Source organism: Schistocerca nitens, chromosome 1 (genome assembly GCF_023898315.1).
Source record: "Schistocerca nitens isolate TAMUIC-IGC-003100 chromosome 1, iqSchNite1.1, whole genome shotgun sequence".
In the NCBI taxonomy this organism is placed as follows: Eukaryota; Metazoa; Arthropoda; class Insecta; order Orthoptera; family Acrididae; genus Schistocerca; species Schistocerca nitens.
Genome location: NC_064614.1, coordinates 876,925,327 through 876,942,257, shown reverse-complemented (window position 1 = coordinate 876,942,257; position 16,931 = coordinate 876,925,327). Strand labels below are relative to the sequence as shown.

At 37.7% G+C, this 16,931-nt stretch overlaps 1 protein-coding gene across 5 annotated transcripts in view; it reads right to left on the bottom strand.

Moving 5' to 3' along the window:
- Window positions 1–16,931, bottom strand: part of LOC126263670 (sedoheptulokinase-like) — a 179,039-nt gene that overhangs the window by 113,312 nt on the left and 48,796 nt on the right. For all 5 annotated transcript variants that reach the window (XR_007546887.1, XM_049960804.1, XM_049960812.1 and 2 more), the window contains one exon: window positions 3,597–3,862. Coding sequence is in view for 4 of the 5 variants with exons in the window: in XM_049960804.1 (XP_049816761.1) it covers window positions 3,597–3,862 (266 nt within the window). In the remaining variant the exon portion in view is untranslated. The remainder of the gene's footprint in view (window positions 1–3,596; window positions 3,863–16,931) is intronic.

Here is a 16,931-nt window from a genome sequence, read left to right as displayed (position 1 = left end):
AGCAACAATGCCTGTAATCTTTGGGCAGGAGCTGAACAGAGATCAGATGACAGATGAGGGTAGGCCTACATCATTCCATGGTACTTCAACTCTGTGGCAGAGTTCATCAGTTACAGTAGCTGGCAAATGATGATGCACCAGTGTCTTGGCAAAGTATGGCCAGATTTTGTTAATTTCTTAAATAACTGGGAAGCCATCATTGCATTTCTCTTGCACATACTGCTTAACACACTGCTCCAATTCTTGAAACTTTCCCTAGTAATGCACTCTGCACGATATTCTTCATCTAACAACAGTAAAATATCTGGGTGTAAACATCTGGAGTGATATAAAAGAGAACAAAAACAAGAGGTAGCTTAAAACCTTTGAACTTATTCTTGACTATTGCTTCTCATGTTTGTTTTATGGGCATTAGGTCTTGGTCCAAGGCATATTTCTTTTCCTAACGTTTCATCTTCCAATGCTGGAGAAATATAGGACTCAGAAAGCAGTTACTGTCATAAACAGGTTCAACAAGCCAAACAGTTTATATGTATCCATGCAATGGCCAGTTCATGACATCATCAGACTGCTGCCTAAGATGGCGGAGCTTTTGTGGGGAAGAGTTAATGCTGTTTGTTTTATTTAGCACTAATGCCCTTAACTTGTCTAGTTTCAATCCTCTTCCTTCCCTGTTAAACTTTTATTTTTGTGCTTCTGAATTTCTATGGCCTTGGTACGAGGGCTATCCAGAAAGTAACAGATTTTTTGAAATAAAATATTAACAATACAGAAAAACTAAATTTTATTTAGTACATTTTTTTTCTACATAACTGCTATTCAAACTAAGGCACTTATCATACTGTGTCACAATACCATCTCTGTAGAAATCTACCACCTGCGACTGCAACTATCGATTTATACAGGCATGCAGTTCAGCATCAGTATCAAAGTATTGCGTATGAGACATGTCTGCATTGCTGGGAAGAAAATCCAGGTTGTATGGTGCATGATCAAACACCTCCCATCCAACATCCTGTAGGAGCTCTCAGGTACAATTGGCCATGCATGAACATGTCGTCACAGGGGGGGGGGGGGGGGGGGGGGGGAACTTTTGTGCTAAGTTTTGCTTGACACTTGTTTTGCATCACTCACCTTAACTTCCTCAGTGATTGTCAATACCTCTCTGAGTTAAATGTTGTGCTATGCCCAAGTAAATCAATGAGAATCACATCCTTAGAGTCCCAAAACAAAGTAGCCATGATCTTTTCTGGTGACAGCACTTGTATAAACCTCCTTGGTTTCTTGGGAGAATTTTTGTGTCTCATCAACTGGCTTTACATTTCACAACTGACATGCTTCACCCAAGTCTTGTCCCAGTCATGATAAGATTGATAACTTTGTTACCATTTTTCTTGTAATCTTCTGGACAATCAGTGCTGCAGCCAATCTGTTTCTTTGTGACCTTCTGCTAGGAGATTGGGAACACACATAACATAAAATTTGTGGTAATGAAGCTTCTCTGGCAAAATTTCATGCACCAAACTCCATGAAATTTGTGAAAAATGTTATGAAAATTCCATAATCATGAAACGACAATTTTTATGAATGTTGTTGATTTTCATCTCCAGTTTGTCAATCAGAAGGCTAGGCCAACCACTGCAGTCCTCATTGCAGACACTGATAGGGCCATTTTTAAAATCAATGCAACAGTCTCACTCGGCTTTCACTCATTATTCCTTTTCAGTACATATCACAAAGATTGCGATAAATTTTAATTGGTTTGTAGTTTTTTGGCGACAAAAACCTAATCACAGAATGCATGTCACAAGTGGCAGGATTTTTTAATGCAGCACACATTTTAATGCATCACAGAAAACAAATTATCAGAGACACAGACCACACACTAGCAGTGCTGGATGCATACTGAGTGTAGGAACACTATGGCTCCAAGATGGCACCTGTAGCCCTGCCCATAGCCATGACAGAGTGAAACATCTGTTACTTTCTAGACAGCCCTTGTACATTCTAGAGTAGTAATGATTAAAAACTTGAGAAAACCGTAGTATCAGAGAAATGAATTTGGTAGTTCCCTAGTTCCAGTGCATTATCTGCTACTGCTGATTTATCTGTGTTGCCCATATGACAATTGCTCTTGTTTACCTTAAAGTGAGTGTTTATGTTTCGTTTTGTAGTTCCTATGTATACTTGACCTCATGTGCAGGGGATTTTATATACTCCTACTGTGGAAAGCACAGAGCATAGGTCCTTTACAGCATTCAAATATTCAAGTGTCTTTCTTTTTGAGTTAAGTACAATGGTTCTCTGCTATGTCATCTGTAACCATTTAGTTGGTTCTTTTTCCTTATAAGCTACAGACCTTTTGGGTGTAGTGCTCTATTTATCACTTTGTCAAAGTAGCTGTTTCTTCTGAAAGCAATTCTTAAATGATCAAGCTCATCCCCCATGTATTGTGGTTTGCAGATTCTTTCAGCCTGGTACACCTATGTCACCAGCACTGGAAGACAAAACATTAGGTAGAGATACAATATGCTTTGAACCACAGCCTAATGCCCTTAAAAATCACAAAAAAAAAAAAAACACACACAAATACCAGTCATGAAATCCAGCACTGAATGGTTATTGCTTGTCATCCTGGACCCTTAATGTGTAGGATTAGTAGAGGAAAGAGAAAAGATCCAAAGAAGGGCATTGCATTTTATCAAGGATATACTTAACAAGTATGAGAGCATCCCAGAGATGCTCATCAAATTATAGTGGCAGAAGGCTCAAGAGAAGAGTTGCCTGTCACTGAAACGTTTGCTTTTAAAATTCTGAGTATGTTCCTGGAAGAATCAGGTAACATATTACTTCCTCCCATGCCAGTCTCACACAAAATGAGCAAGATGGGAATATCAGAGTAATTCAAGTAGTTTATAGGAGCTTATTGATAGTCATCATTTCCGTTCACCAATCATGACTGTAGTAGGAATGAAAGTAGATTACAGTGGTACCAAAAGTACCCATCAGATATGAAAAGTTGGCTTGTGGAATACAGGTCCTGATATATGCTTTGTATGGCAACACAGAAAAACATCATGGTCATAGCAATGTTTGGTATCTTTAATGTTTTGAATGTTTTCAGTTATCTATTTTTTTCACAAGTTAAGTAAAAAAAGTTTCCCCTCAACAAATCACAGCCTTCTGTCTCCTTTGATTGAAGTTCTTACAGTAACTGCATCACTTCCCTCTAGTAATATCCATTTTTGTCTTATTTTTCAGATGCACTTCTGCCACTGGTAACTTTTTTTTATACAAACAATTAATTTTGCTTCCATTTAATATATACCTGTTAACTAAGCAGTGCGATAAAACTAATATTGTGTGTAAATATGCTTATCACTTTGAGTATGACAGCAATAAATCACAACAAAAAATTTTCTGCTGTAATAAAATCTCTGAATTATAGAAAAAACAGAAACACTTTTCTATCCGAGTCTCTCAAATGCTTAACATGCTACTATATTAAAAATAATTTTTTCTATTCTACAGATAACATATGTTATTGAGAATCTAATGTAGGGTGGAATCATATGTGCCCACACTTGGCAACATACCTACAGGAGTACCACTGGGAATCCCATACCAACTGTTTGCAAGACTTCCCACAACTTCTCCACTTTTGACAATTCTTGGTAGTATATGGGTTGGAAATCCAGCATTTTGTAAAATATCAGTATTCCATTCAGATGTATTTGTGTCAAAATAGCCCCACATTGCAGCATTCTGCACAGACATAACAGGCTTATCCATATCACATAACATGGCCACTGCAAAATCCTGGACTGTTCCAGCACAATTATATCTGTCAAGTTTATCAGGTCTGGAAATAAATCAGAGAAGTAAGCCAGTTTTGAGAAAATAATACATCACCATGAGAAAGGACAAACTAGTACTGTTATAATCAATTGTAGGCTAAACTAAATTGTGCTCATTAATAATTTTTGAGGACAGTAGGCCCATCCTCATTCAAAACAATCTTTTTCTAATTTCACTGTACAATTATGTGAGAAATAGGTTAGTTGCAGAAGTTTTGGACGCTCACAAAAGTATATTTTCATAAGCTAGCAGTACCAGTGATTTGGATACATAATTTAATTTGTAGCAAATCAGCATTTGTGGTTCACAGTTCAGTCAAAGTATAAATCACCCCTAAATTTCATTGTATATCAACACAAATAAAAGTGTGTTTTTGAGAATTTTTGGGAGCTACCATTATCCTTTGGATAATCTATAGGCAAATTGTAACAAATCAGCATTTGTGATTAGGTCACTGTAGTAGATTTTCTAATATATGTATTGTGTTACATTTAGTTTCTCCTTTAAGAGAGGTAGTCCCATATATTATCTGCATTTATCATAAATTAACTCTGGTTTTGAGTTTGCTAACAAATATAATTAAGTTCACAAGACATGGACGGCACGTCAATAGGTATGGGAAGGTGAGGCTTGCAGAGCTTATAGGTGACAGTGTAGTGGGTGGTGGTGGGGTCACTCAAGGAAAAATTCCTGTAGTAGTTGGTGTTAGAGCTACAACTTTCTTTCAATTGAAGTCAGATGATAGGTATACCTGTTTAAAGGAAGTCCTTCTAATTAAAGGAAGTCCTTCTAACAAAGTAATCACCTTCGGAGGTGGTCAAGTACCCAAATAGAGATGGAAGTAGCATATTTCATCAAAGTAGAAGAGGTATTAGAGATTTAAGTCAGTAAACTGCTTACAGATGTTGACTTTGATATTATTGGTGTATCGGAGCACCACTTAATGATTTGGCAGATCAGAGGCTTTCTTTACAGGATACAGATTAGCTGGCTGTTTTTCAAGCAAGTCTTTGTGGAATGGGGGAGTGGCCATTTATGTAAAAAACAATATCCCATTTGAGTCCATAGACGTATCATGGCACTGCACTGGACAAGTATTTGAATGTTGCGCAGGGGCAGTTGAATTTAGTGAAACAAAACTTCTAATTGTTGTTGTTTATTGGTCCCTTATCTCTGACTTAAAAGCATTCCTGCTCAAGCTAGAGAGGGTTCTTGGTTAACTTTATATGAAGTATACCAAAAATTAGTTATATGTGGTGACTTCAATATTAATTTTGTATATGATTAAGCAAGAAAAAGGATGTAGGTAGAGCTCATAAACTCATATGATTTAATGCAGATTGTATTTCTTCCAACCAGGATGCAGGGGAACAGTAGCACAGCCATAGATAATAGTTTTATTCATTCTTCATTACTAGATGTGTTAGTACAGGGGTGAACGACCTTTCAGTCCATGATGCACAAATTTTAACACTAACACTAAAAGGCTTCTGTATTCAAATAAATGTTATATATAATTACAAATTATGTAGGAAATCTAATCCAATGGCAATACAGTTTCTTAACATTGTTAAGAAACAAGAGCACAGGATGTTTATAGTGCTGATAATATAGAAGATAAATACAATGCTTTCCTCAACCATTTCTCATGCTCTTTGAGAGTTGCTTTTCATTAGAATGCTCTAAACAGGTTACTAGCAGTAAAAGGTAGCCTGGGTGGCTGACTAGTGTGATAAGGATATAATGCAGAACAAAGCAGGAATTTTATCAAAATGTTAGACGTAGTCACAATCAAGCTACAGTAGCCCATTACAAACAGTATTTTAAGGTGCTTAAAAATGTTATCAGGAAGGCAAAGAGTATGTGGTACGCAAATAGACTAGCTAATTCACCGGTTAAAATTAAAACCATATGGTCAGTTGTGAAGGAAGTCTCTGGTCAGCAGCACAAGGTCAATGATATTACGTCAGTTCGCAGTAAAAATATTTCTGATATTGATAAGTCAGATATATGTACAGTATTTAACAATCATTTTCTGAGCATTTCTGGTGAATTAAATAAAAACTCAGTTTCTACAGGGAATCATTTAACTCTCTTAGAAAATGCCTTTCTGAGATTGATGTCTGAAATACTCATTGTGATACTGACAAGGGGGAAATTGAGTCAATTATTAAATCACTGAAGACTAAGGACTTTCATGGATATAATGGAGTGCCTCGCAGAATATTACAGTACTGTGCTGCACATGTTAGTTCTGTACCTAGCCATATTTGTAATTTTTCCTTTAAAAATGGTCAGTTTCCTGAATGATTAAAGTAGTCAGTAGCAAAGCTCCTTCATAAAAAGGGACAAAGGGATATTCTAGACAATTTTAGACCTGTTTCTATGCCATCTGTGTTTGCTAAAGTTATTGAAAAGGCTGTGCCTGTAACGATAATTGAACATTTTATATCACATAATTTGCTATCAAATGTACAGTTCGGCTTAAAGTAGTTTAACAACTGAAAATGCTATAGTCTCTTTCCTCTGTGAAGTACGGGATGGATTAAACAAAAGGTTCAAATGCTAGGCATATCTTTTGATTTAACTAAGGTGTTTGATTGTATTGATCACAAAATATTGCTCCAGAAGTTGGACCATTATGGAATATGGGGAGTACCCGACAACTGGTTCGCCTCTCACTTTAACATCAGACAGCAAAAGGTCATTATTCACAGTGCTGAGAGTGGCTGTGATATGGGGTCTGAGAGGGGCACAGTCAAAGGGGGGATGCCCCAGGGATCAGCGTTGGGGCCACTCCTGTTCCTTATTTATATAAATGATCTGCCCTTTAGCATTACAGATAGTGTAGTTCATGACATAAGTTCATGGCTTGTAGAAAATAAACTAATGCTAAATTACAGTAAGACTCAGTTTTTACAGTTTCTAACACGTAATTCAACAAACCCGACATTTTAATTTCACAGAATGGGCATATGATAGTGAAAATGAACAGTTCAAATTTCTAGGTGTTCAGATAGATAGTAAACTGTCGTGGATAGCCCACATTCAGGATCTTGTTCAGAGATTTAATGCTCCCATTTTTACTATTCAAACACTATCTGAAGTAAGTGATCGTTCGACATGAATTTGCTTATTTTCATTCGCTTATATCACATGGTATTATATTTTGGCATAACTCTTCCCATTGTCAAAGGATATTTTTGGCTCGGAAATGGGCAGTTTGTGCAATAAGTGGTGTAAGTTTACTACTCTGGGTATTCTGACATTGGCCTCTCAATATGTACATTCTTCACTGTTGTTTCTTGTTAACAATATCAACTTATTCCCAAGAATTAGCAGCTTTCACTCAGTTAATACTAGGCAGAAATCCAATCTGTATTTGGATCACACTTTCTTGACTCTCATGCAGAAAGGTGTGCAGTGTACTGCTGCATCCATTTTCAATAAGCTACCACAAGAACACAAAGATCTTAGCAGTAATCCACATGCTTTCAAATCAAAAGTGAAGAGTTTCCCCATGAATCACTCCATATTCTGTCAAGGAGTTCCTTGAAAAATTAAGCTGATTCCTATGTTAGACTGTCGATTGCATTTACTTAAACTTATGGCTTGACTTTTTTTGGGTTCATAAACATTTTATTTCATCTGTTCTAACTTTTATCTTGTAGTTTTGTGTACTGACACGTTCCATGACCTTGGACATTTGCTCCACAATTTAGTTCTATGGAACTAGATGTGTAAATAAATAAATAAAAAACATAAAAATGTTTTAGGAAACTAGAAATTTTACCAGAAGTTCTTGTGTCACCTTGATAGAAATCTTGTTTTGCATAGCTGCTTCAATTCTTACATGGAATTAACAACCTTTTAGCTAAACAGATTAAAAGATACTCAGCAGGTTCAATTTAAAGTTATTTGTACATTACACCAGCCAAAATGCAGCCCGACTGTGAATGCTGTTCTCAAACATGGGATGAGTTGGTTGACATTCATAACCAGCAGGAAATTGCCCTGACAACGGTCAAATGATTGGCACCTGCTTTGAATTGGTGTGTTGGAAGAACTTCCAAGGTTCGTGTACCATGATACCTGTACCAGAGGTACCTCCAGTACTATCCTCTCCCATGGATCCAGCCTCCTCTGCAGAAAGTACAGGATCTCTCATTACCCATCCACTTGAATGTGAGTGGCATGTCAATGGTAGATCTGGCCATCCTGTACAGTGTGGATGGGGAACATCAAGGACTCAGGGTGTGCTATGCTATATAGCTGAGGTGCTATGTTTCACTGAAACTGAGCCAGTGGGACTCACTTCACCTGTTTTGGGGAAACCTGTTTTGTCCAGTGTCAGGAGGAGGAAAATGCAAAAGCATAGGGGTCTATTAATCATTGGCAGTTCAAATGTGCAGCAACTGATGCCCTTAGAGAAATGGCAGCAACGGACAGGAAAGAACACCAGGTGCAAACAGTGTATATGCCTGGAGGCCTCATTCATCTTGCTGAAGAGGCTATTCTGGCATCCGTTGAGGGAACAGGGTGGAACTAGCTGCAAATTGTGGTGCATGTTGGAACAAATGATGCCTGTTGTCTGGGCTCTGAGGTCATTCTTGGATCATTCCAGCAACTGGCAGAGAAGGTTGAGAAGACCAACCTTGCGCATGGAGTTTCAAGGAAGCTCATGATTTGTAGCATTTTTCCCAGCACTGATCATGTTGCTCTGATTTTGTATATTGAAAGGTTAGGCAAATGGCAAGTGGAGGTGGTGTATTTATCACAGCAGACAAGAAACTTAAATCCACCAAGACAGAAATGGAGGCTGCACGTGAGATTGTTTGGACAAGACTTAGTAACAGGAGTAGGCATAAAATGATAAGTGGATCCTTCTATTGTTCACCAGGCTCATCTCCTGATGTAACCAAAAACTTTAGACATAACCTCAGTTCACTTACATGTAAAGTCTCCAGTCCTACCATAATCATCAGTGGAGACTTTAATCAACCAACAATTAATTGGGAAAATTACAGTTTTGCTAGTGGTAGGCATGATAAGACATCCTGTGAAACTTTACTAAATGCCTTCCCTGAAAACCACCTACAACAGATAGTTAAGAACCCCACTTATGGTGGAAATATATTGGATCTAATGGCAACAAATAGACCTGACTTATTTGAGAACGTCCACATCGTAACTGATATCAGAGACCATGATGCGGTTGTGGCAACAATGATTACCAAAGTACAAAGGACAACTAAAACAAGCAGGAAGATATATATGCTTAGTAAACTAGATCAACAATCAGCAGAGTTGTATCACAATGAGGACCTTGAAACTTTCAGCACAGGTCAAGAGCTTGTAGAAGAACTCTGGTTCAACTTTAAAAGAATAGTTGACTACACACTGGATAGATACGTACCCAGCAGAACAGTTCATAATGGGAGGGCACCTCTATAGTATACAGTCACTGTAAAGAAACTTCTAAAGAAACAGACATTGCTGCATAGTAGCTGTAAAACAAAGTGTAGGGCTATTGATAGAGAGATGCTGAATGAAACGTGTCTGGCTGTCAAAAGAGCAATACACAATACCTTCAGTGACTACCACGGCAGAATATTGTATAATGACATTTCACAAAATCCAAAGGAATTCTGGTGATATGTAAAGGCTGTTAGTGGCAAAAAAGTCAGTGTCCAGTCACTAATTAATGAGACAGGAACTGAAATTGAGGGTAGCAAAGCAAAAGCTAAAATGCTTAACTCCATTTTCAAATGTTACTGTACAAAGGAAAACCCAGGAGAATTGCCGCAATTTAATCCTCGTACCACTGGAATGATGAACGAAATAATTATTACTATCATTGATGTTGAGAAACAGCTGAAATCATTACAACTGAACAAATGTCCAGGTTCGGATGAAATTACTGTCAGATTCTATACTGAATTTGTGACTGAGTTATCCCCTTTTCCAACTATGACCTATAATGGATCCCTTGAACAAAAAACTGCACGCAGTTCTTGGAAAATGGCACAGGTCACATCCTGTATGGAAGAAGAGTAGTAGAAGTGATCTATAAAACTACCATCCAATATCCTTGATGTCAGTTTGTTGTAGAATCTTAGAACATATTCCCATCTCAAACATAATGATGCATCCTGAACATACTGACCTCCTCCATGCCAACCAGCGTGGATTTCAAAAACATCGATCATGCAAAACCCAACTCGTACTTTTATCATATGATATATTGCAAGTTTTAGATCATGGCAACCAGCTAAACATAGTGTTTCTTGATTCCCAAAAGCATTTGATTCAATACCACACTTATGTTCATTGTTAAAAGTTTGATCATACAGGGTATCCAGTGAAATCTATGACAGGATTGAGGACTTTTTGGTAGGGAGGACACAACAACTTATCTTAGGTGGAGAGTCTTCATCAGATGTAGAAGCAACTTTAGGTGTGACCCAGGGAAGTGTGTTTGGACCCTTGCTGTTTATGTTGTATATTTAATGACCTTAAGGATAGAATAATAGAAAAATCAGACTCTTTGAAGATGATACAATTATCTATAAAGAAGCACTAACTGAGAGAAGCTCCATAAATATTCAGTCAGATCTTGATAAGATTTCAACATGATGCAGAGATTGGCAACTTGCTCTAAATGTTCAGAAATGTAAAATTTTGCACTTCACAAAATGAAAAGTTGTAGTATCCTATGACTATAATATCAATGAGTCACTGTCAGAGTTGGCCAACTCATACAAATACCTTGGTTTAACACTCTGTGGGGATATAAAATGGAATGATCGCATAAGTTCAGTCATGGGTAAAGAGGTGTTAGACTTTGGCTTATTGATAGAATATTGGGAAAGTGCAATCAGTCAACGAAAGAGGTTGCTTACAAATCACTTGTGCAACCAGTTGTAGAATATTGGCCAAGTGTGTGTGACCCATACCACATAGGACTAAGAGGGGATATTGAACGTATACAGAGAAGGGCAGCATGAATGGTTACAGGTTCATTTAATCCATGGGAGACAGTCACAGAGATACTGAAGGAACTGAACTGCAGACACTTGAACACAGATGTAAACTATCCCAACAAAGTCTATTAACAACGTTTTAAGAACCGAATTTAGATGATTACTCTAGGAATGTTCTACAATGCCCTATGTGTCGCTCGCAAAGGGATTGTGAGGATAAGATGAGAATAATTACTGCATGCACCAGGACATTCAGCCAATCATTCTTCCTGTGATCTATACATGAATGGGACAGGAAGAAACCCTAACAACTGGCACAGTGGGTTTTATTCTCTGCTGAGCATCTCATGGTGGTTTGCAGAGTATAAATGTAGATGTACTAGATGCAAGAGGAAATGAGGTGTGTGTGTGTGTGTGTGGGGGGGGGGGGGGGATGGTTAGATGAGACAGAGAGAGAGAGAGAGATTATAAAATATTTCAAAATATAAATTTAACTCAAGAAATGTCTGCTTAATATTTTAAACTTATCACTCTAATTTAGACATTTCTTCAACAACAAAATGGTACAAACACTGGACGCATTGAGAAGAAGAGGCGTATGTACAAGAGGTGGAACATTATCTTGTGTTAAGCTTCGGAGGAAATACATACATCGAAAACATTAAGAACAACATGTTCAATTTCTGATGGATAGCAAATTAAACATGAAAGTAGCTATTAATTTTCAGTAATATTTTGTGTAAATGTCAAGAAGCATCACTTCAATTACTTCCAATAAATTTTAAAATGCATGGAAATCTGCAGAGTTGTTGGTGTGTTCAGTTCAATTTTCAAGATTGTTTGGAAAAAGGGGTAAAACCCCTCTCTAACCTTGGCTTTTTCCTGGGAAAATGTGTGAATTAATTTCTTTTGCATTTAAATTCATTAACAACACCTCATATTAAAAATGAGCTGAGATTTATCATCTGCATATAATACTGACCAAAGGATGGACCTAATTCAATATACACACACATATTCCACAGTGATCAGGAAGTTCTGAGATACCAAGACTGAAGAACAGTCATAACTGTCTTTTACCTTACTGTTAATAAACAAAGATGATGGGAGAACACCCCAGCTATACATGTATATTAATGTTGGAAAATTGATGCTTTTATCAAGTAGTTGAAGGCCACTTCCTTGGTGCTGTCAGTGCAGAAGAACCTGGGTTCAAATCCTGGAAGCTCCTTAGTCTTTTTCTGAGGCAGGGACATCTGTAATGGGATCCACTCAGCCTCGTGAGACAAAATGAGGAGCTGCTTGAATAAAGCAGTGGTGTCATTTGGATCGATCTACTGGTACTGGCAATAATGGCTGGAAAGACTGGTGACGTGCTGATCACACATCCCATGATCCCATAAAACTGTACAATTTAAAAAATGAAAAAAAAAAAAAAACATCATATCTTATGACTACAGTATCAACAAATCACAGATGGAATTGGTACATTCATATAAATACCAGAGCGTAGCACTTTGTAGTCACATGAAATGGAATGATCACATAGACTTAGTCATGGTTAAAGCAGATAGCAGACTTTGGTTTATTGGTAGAATACTGGGAAATGCAATTAGTCTATAAAGAAGATTGCTTACAAATCACTCATGTGACACATCCTAGAATATTGCTCAAGTGTGAGTTACCTGTACCTATAGGACTAACAAGGGATATTGAACATATACAAAGAAGGGCAGCATGAATGTTCACAGGTGTCTTTGACCCAATGGAGAGTGTCACAGAGATGCTGAAAGAACTGAACTGGCAGACACCTGAAGATAGTTTATGTATACCCTGAGAAAGCATACTTATTAAGTTTCAGGAACCGATTTTAAATGATGAGCCTAATAACAAACTAAAACTCACTACATATCACTTCCATAGGGATCACAAGGACAAGATTAGATTAATTACAGCACACACAGAGGCACTTAAACAGTCATTCTTCTTGCACTCCACAGATGAATGGAATAGAAAAAAAGCCCTCATAACTGGTACAATGGGATGTATCCTCTGCCATGCACTTTGCAGAGTATAGATGTAGACACTGTCTCGTAGGTAGCAGTTGGTCAGTTTGAACAGGCCTAAGGCCTAATTAGTGAGTGTTGTTCATACTTTGTTTATCGAAAAGTAACAACTTATCCATTCACAGGATGCTACGCACAACATTCTACAACCAGTTGTAGAATATTGGCCAAGTGTGTGGGACCCGTACCACATAGGACTAAGAGGGTAATTGAATGTATACAGAGAAAGGCAACATGAATGGTTACAGGTTCGTTTAATTCATGAGAGACAGTCACAGAGGTACTGAAGGAACTGAACTGGCAGGCACTTGAAGAAAAATGTAAACTATTCCAACAAAGTCTATTAATGAAGTTTTAAGAACTGGATTTAGATTATTACTCTAGGAATAGTCTACAACCCCTTATGTATCACTTGCAAAGGGATTGAGAAGATAAGATGAGAATAATTACTGCATGCACTGAGGCATTCAAACAATCATTCTTCCTGTGATGCATATATGAATGGGACAGGAAGAAACCCTAATGACTGACACAGTGGGTTGTATTCTCTGCTGTGTTATATTGTTACTGTTTTAAATCACTTGTTAGGCTACTGAATAATTTAACACTTGAGTGTGAAACACCTTTCTAGCACAATACTGTTTGAGACTGAGAAATGTGGATAGTACAGGTGCTACACGAGTTTTTATTATCTTTATTTTTTTGGTAGTTCCTTGGTTCCGTACAAAAGAAGCTTCATAAAGCAGTTGGAAAAAGTTTTAAAAAGGTTACAATTTTAAATGGGGAATCATTTTTTGTGGAAACTTAAATGTTTATTTTCTGCCAGGCCACCTAGAGAGATTTTTGACAAGCTCTGGAATATTTTCTGTTGTATATCAGCCACAGCTCGGCTACATATGCTGCCAGTATGTCTTTACCCTGCAGGTTTCCCTACCTGCCTACCCGTGGCCTGCAGGTGTCTCTCCTCTAGAGACTGATCACTAATACCAAACGAGCATTGTGTGTCATGGATGCAACACTGTATACAAACAGTCTGTTGATATGCCATCTGTTACAGGTGCCACCAGAGGGCACAAGCCACACATCCGAGCAGTGCGCGCATGAGGAAACAATACTGTCTACACATCACATGGTCGCACATATTTATTTCTGCCTGCTGGATACTTGAGGCCAAGCACAGCTTACAGCATCGGCATTCAACTGCTCCTTCACCCATCGCTCAGCAATCAGAACTCGCTGAGACCAGCCCTGACTCTCTGCTCTAAAACCACACCATCTCCATTCTGCTTCATGGCACTCCATGCAACATGGCCCTTCTAGACACCACATCTACAGCCACTCAGGATGAAGCTTTCCGCAAAAATTGGTATCATGGCAGTGAACTTTGTTTCTGTTACTTTCAAGTGATCATGAATGCTCTTTTAGTTGTTATAGGACTTTACTTATCTGTGAACTTGTACCTTGAATAAAGTGTTACTAACTTCATTCTGAGACTCATCGCCCAAATCGAATTTAACAGTAACAGGGAAGGCTTCAATATTTTCTACAGTAAAATTCCCTAAAAGGATTGAAGGACTTAATGCAACTGCTGCTGACAATTTGTTTGTGGACCCAACAACATGCAGTGACTTAGCTTGAAAACCTTAACTGTTTATTTAACCATGATGGTCAAACGTTAAAAATAAAATCTGCTGACCAATTAGGTACAGATCATACAGACTGTAGAAGGAAGGTACTACACTGTAGAATGATAAATAATGACTCATTCACAGTGTTTGGATAGAAATCAAGGGGAAGAAACTTGGAAGATATGTATAAAGGAGACAATGTAGATGTCACATTTAACTCTCTCTAAAGCAAATTTCTGTTACACTTAGAGTCTTGTTTCCCTCTAAAACAAATAAGGACATAATTAAACAGAAGCAGGGTAAGTGGCACTTTGCTCCTAGGATTAAAGTATCTTTTGCGAGTAAGTGAGAGTTCTACCACATTTAGAGAACAAGCTTTAGTCAAGATTTGAAATGCCATAACCACCAGTATTGTTAAACCATCCAACATGTAATCAAAAAAGAAAAACCATGCTCAAAAAAGAAAACACTGCAAAAGTAAGGGAAAAACAAATTGGAACAATATTAAACAAAAAACAAACAAAAATAGTAATCCAAATGAAACTGAACCCCCAAAAAATAACTCCAGCTGAAATGGCAGCACTTTCAAATCACTGACCACCAAATGTGATGATTGCTTCCACACAGGGCCAGAAAACTTTTTGTTTACTTGTAAACAACTGAATACAGTTGCATTACTTTTAGTTGTGCAGAAACTGCATGCACTACCAACAGATATTAGTTTCAAAAATATAAACCATAAGGAAAACACAAAAATTCATCAAGCCACTAAAAAAGAAAAAAGTAATTATGGTTGCTGTAATTTTTTTATAGCAGACTTTAGAGAATTACTCATAAGCCATCTTTGTAATCAATCAATGACTTGGAGCATATTTCCTGCCAGACATAAATATTCTGTAGAAACTCCAATCCACAGAACTGGAGTAAGTAAAGCAACTTTTTTTACAGACCTACATCACTTCTGTCCAATCTTTTCGAAAGGGTTGGAGGAAGTGGCATATGACTGAATAAAGTGTCTCTTTCAATTGAGTGAAAATTATTAGCTCCCCTGAATTTCACTTTCCCAAATCATTCTGCATAGAGTAACCAACACAAGACCTCACAAACAAAGTTAGACAAAAAATTATCTTGTTAGTTTATTCTGAGACCTTGCCAAAGCTTTTGATTGTGTGGATCACAAAATTCTATTTGACACAATGAAGTGTTATGGCATCAATGACATCACTCTTCCATGGGTGGAGTCTTACTTTGACAACAGAGGGGAACACATAACATGTGGTTAGTACTGCACCACTCTTGTTCCTAACCTACATAAATGATGTTCCAGTGACATAAAAGTGTTGTTGAAAACCTGTCATGTCTGCTGACAATGCAAGCATTATATTAGGTTGGTGCATAAGTCTGTAGTGTTTCTGTTTTGCATATTGGGTATTCTGGTTGCTATGGGTTTATTTATCAATTGTCACTTTTTATTTGTAGTTCACTGTTGCTGTCTGAGTTGTCATTTTGTCATCTGGAGATAGTGAGAGGGGCTATGGATACTAGAAAATGGCGTTCAATACAAGGATGATAGCAGTGAAGGCAGGCAGAAATATTTGTGCTATATATGGGGATAATTCCACTTGACAGAGCACAGCAAGAGAATAGTTTTCTCATTTTAAGGAGGATCATTTTCACATTAGTGACACTCCACATTCAGGAATAGCTTCGGGGTTCGATGAAGATCATTTAAATACATTAATCCTCAATGATCCAAATCAGTGTACTAAAGAATTGGCAAATGTGATGAAATGTGATGATTCCACTGTCATGCGACATTTGCATGCAATGGGGAATATTCAAAAATTGGGCACATGGGCACCGCATGCTTTAAGCCAAAATAAAAAACATCAGCAGGTGCCCATATGCATATCTCTTCTTGGTCGTCATCAGCTAGCTCATGAACAAACTGACCATTCCTATCCTGTATTGTTAATGGTGACAAGACATGGTGTCTTTATGCTAATATAAGGAAAAGAAGGGAATGGGAAAGGAATGGTTGAGCCCAGACAAAGCAGCAACTCCCCATACCAAGACCTGCACACACCCACAAAAGATAATGTTATGCAGCAAAGATAATGTTATGCAGCGACGGTGTAGTGTACTACGAATTGTTTCCACACTGTGTAATCATCATTGCTGACTTTATTGTCAACAACTGAGGCATCATGCACACACAGTCCAAGAACAATGGCCAGGAGGACTGCATGAAGTGATGCTCTTCCACAACAATGCCTGCCCACATTATGCTAGACTGGCAAAAAACACTGTCCATGAGTTGACCTTATTCATTCACCTCATCTTCTACCCTCAAATTTTCAGCTTTTCCACTCTGTACTGTACAACCTCCAAGGAAC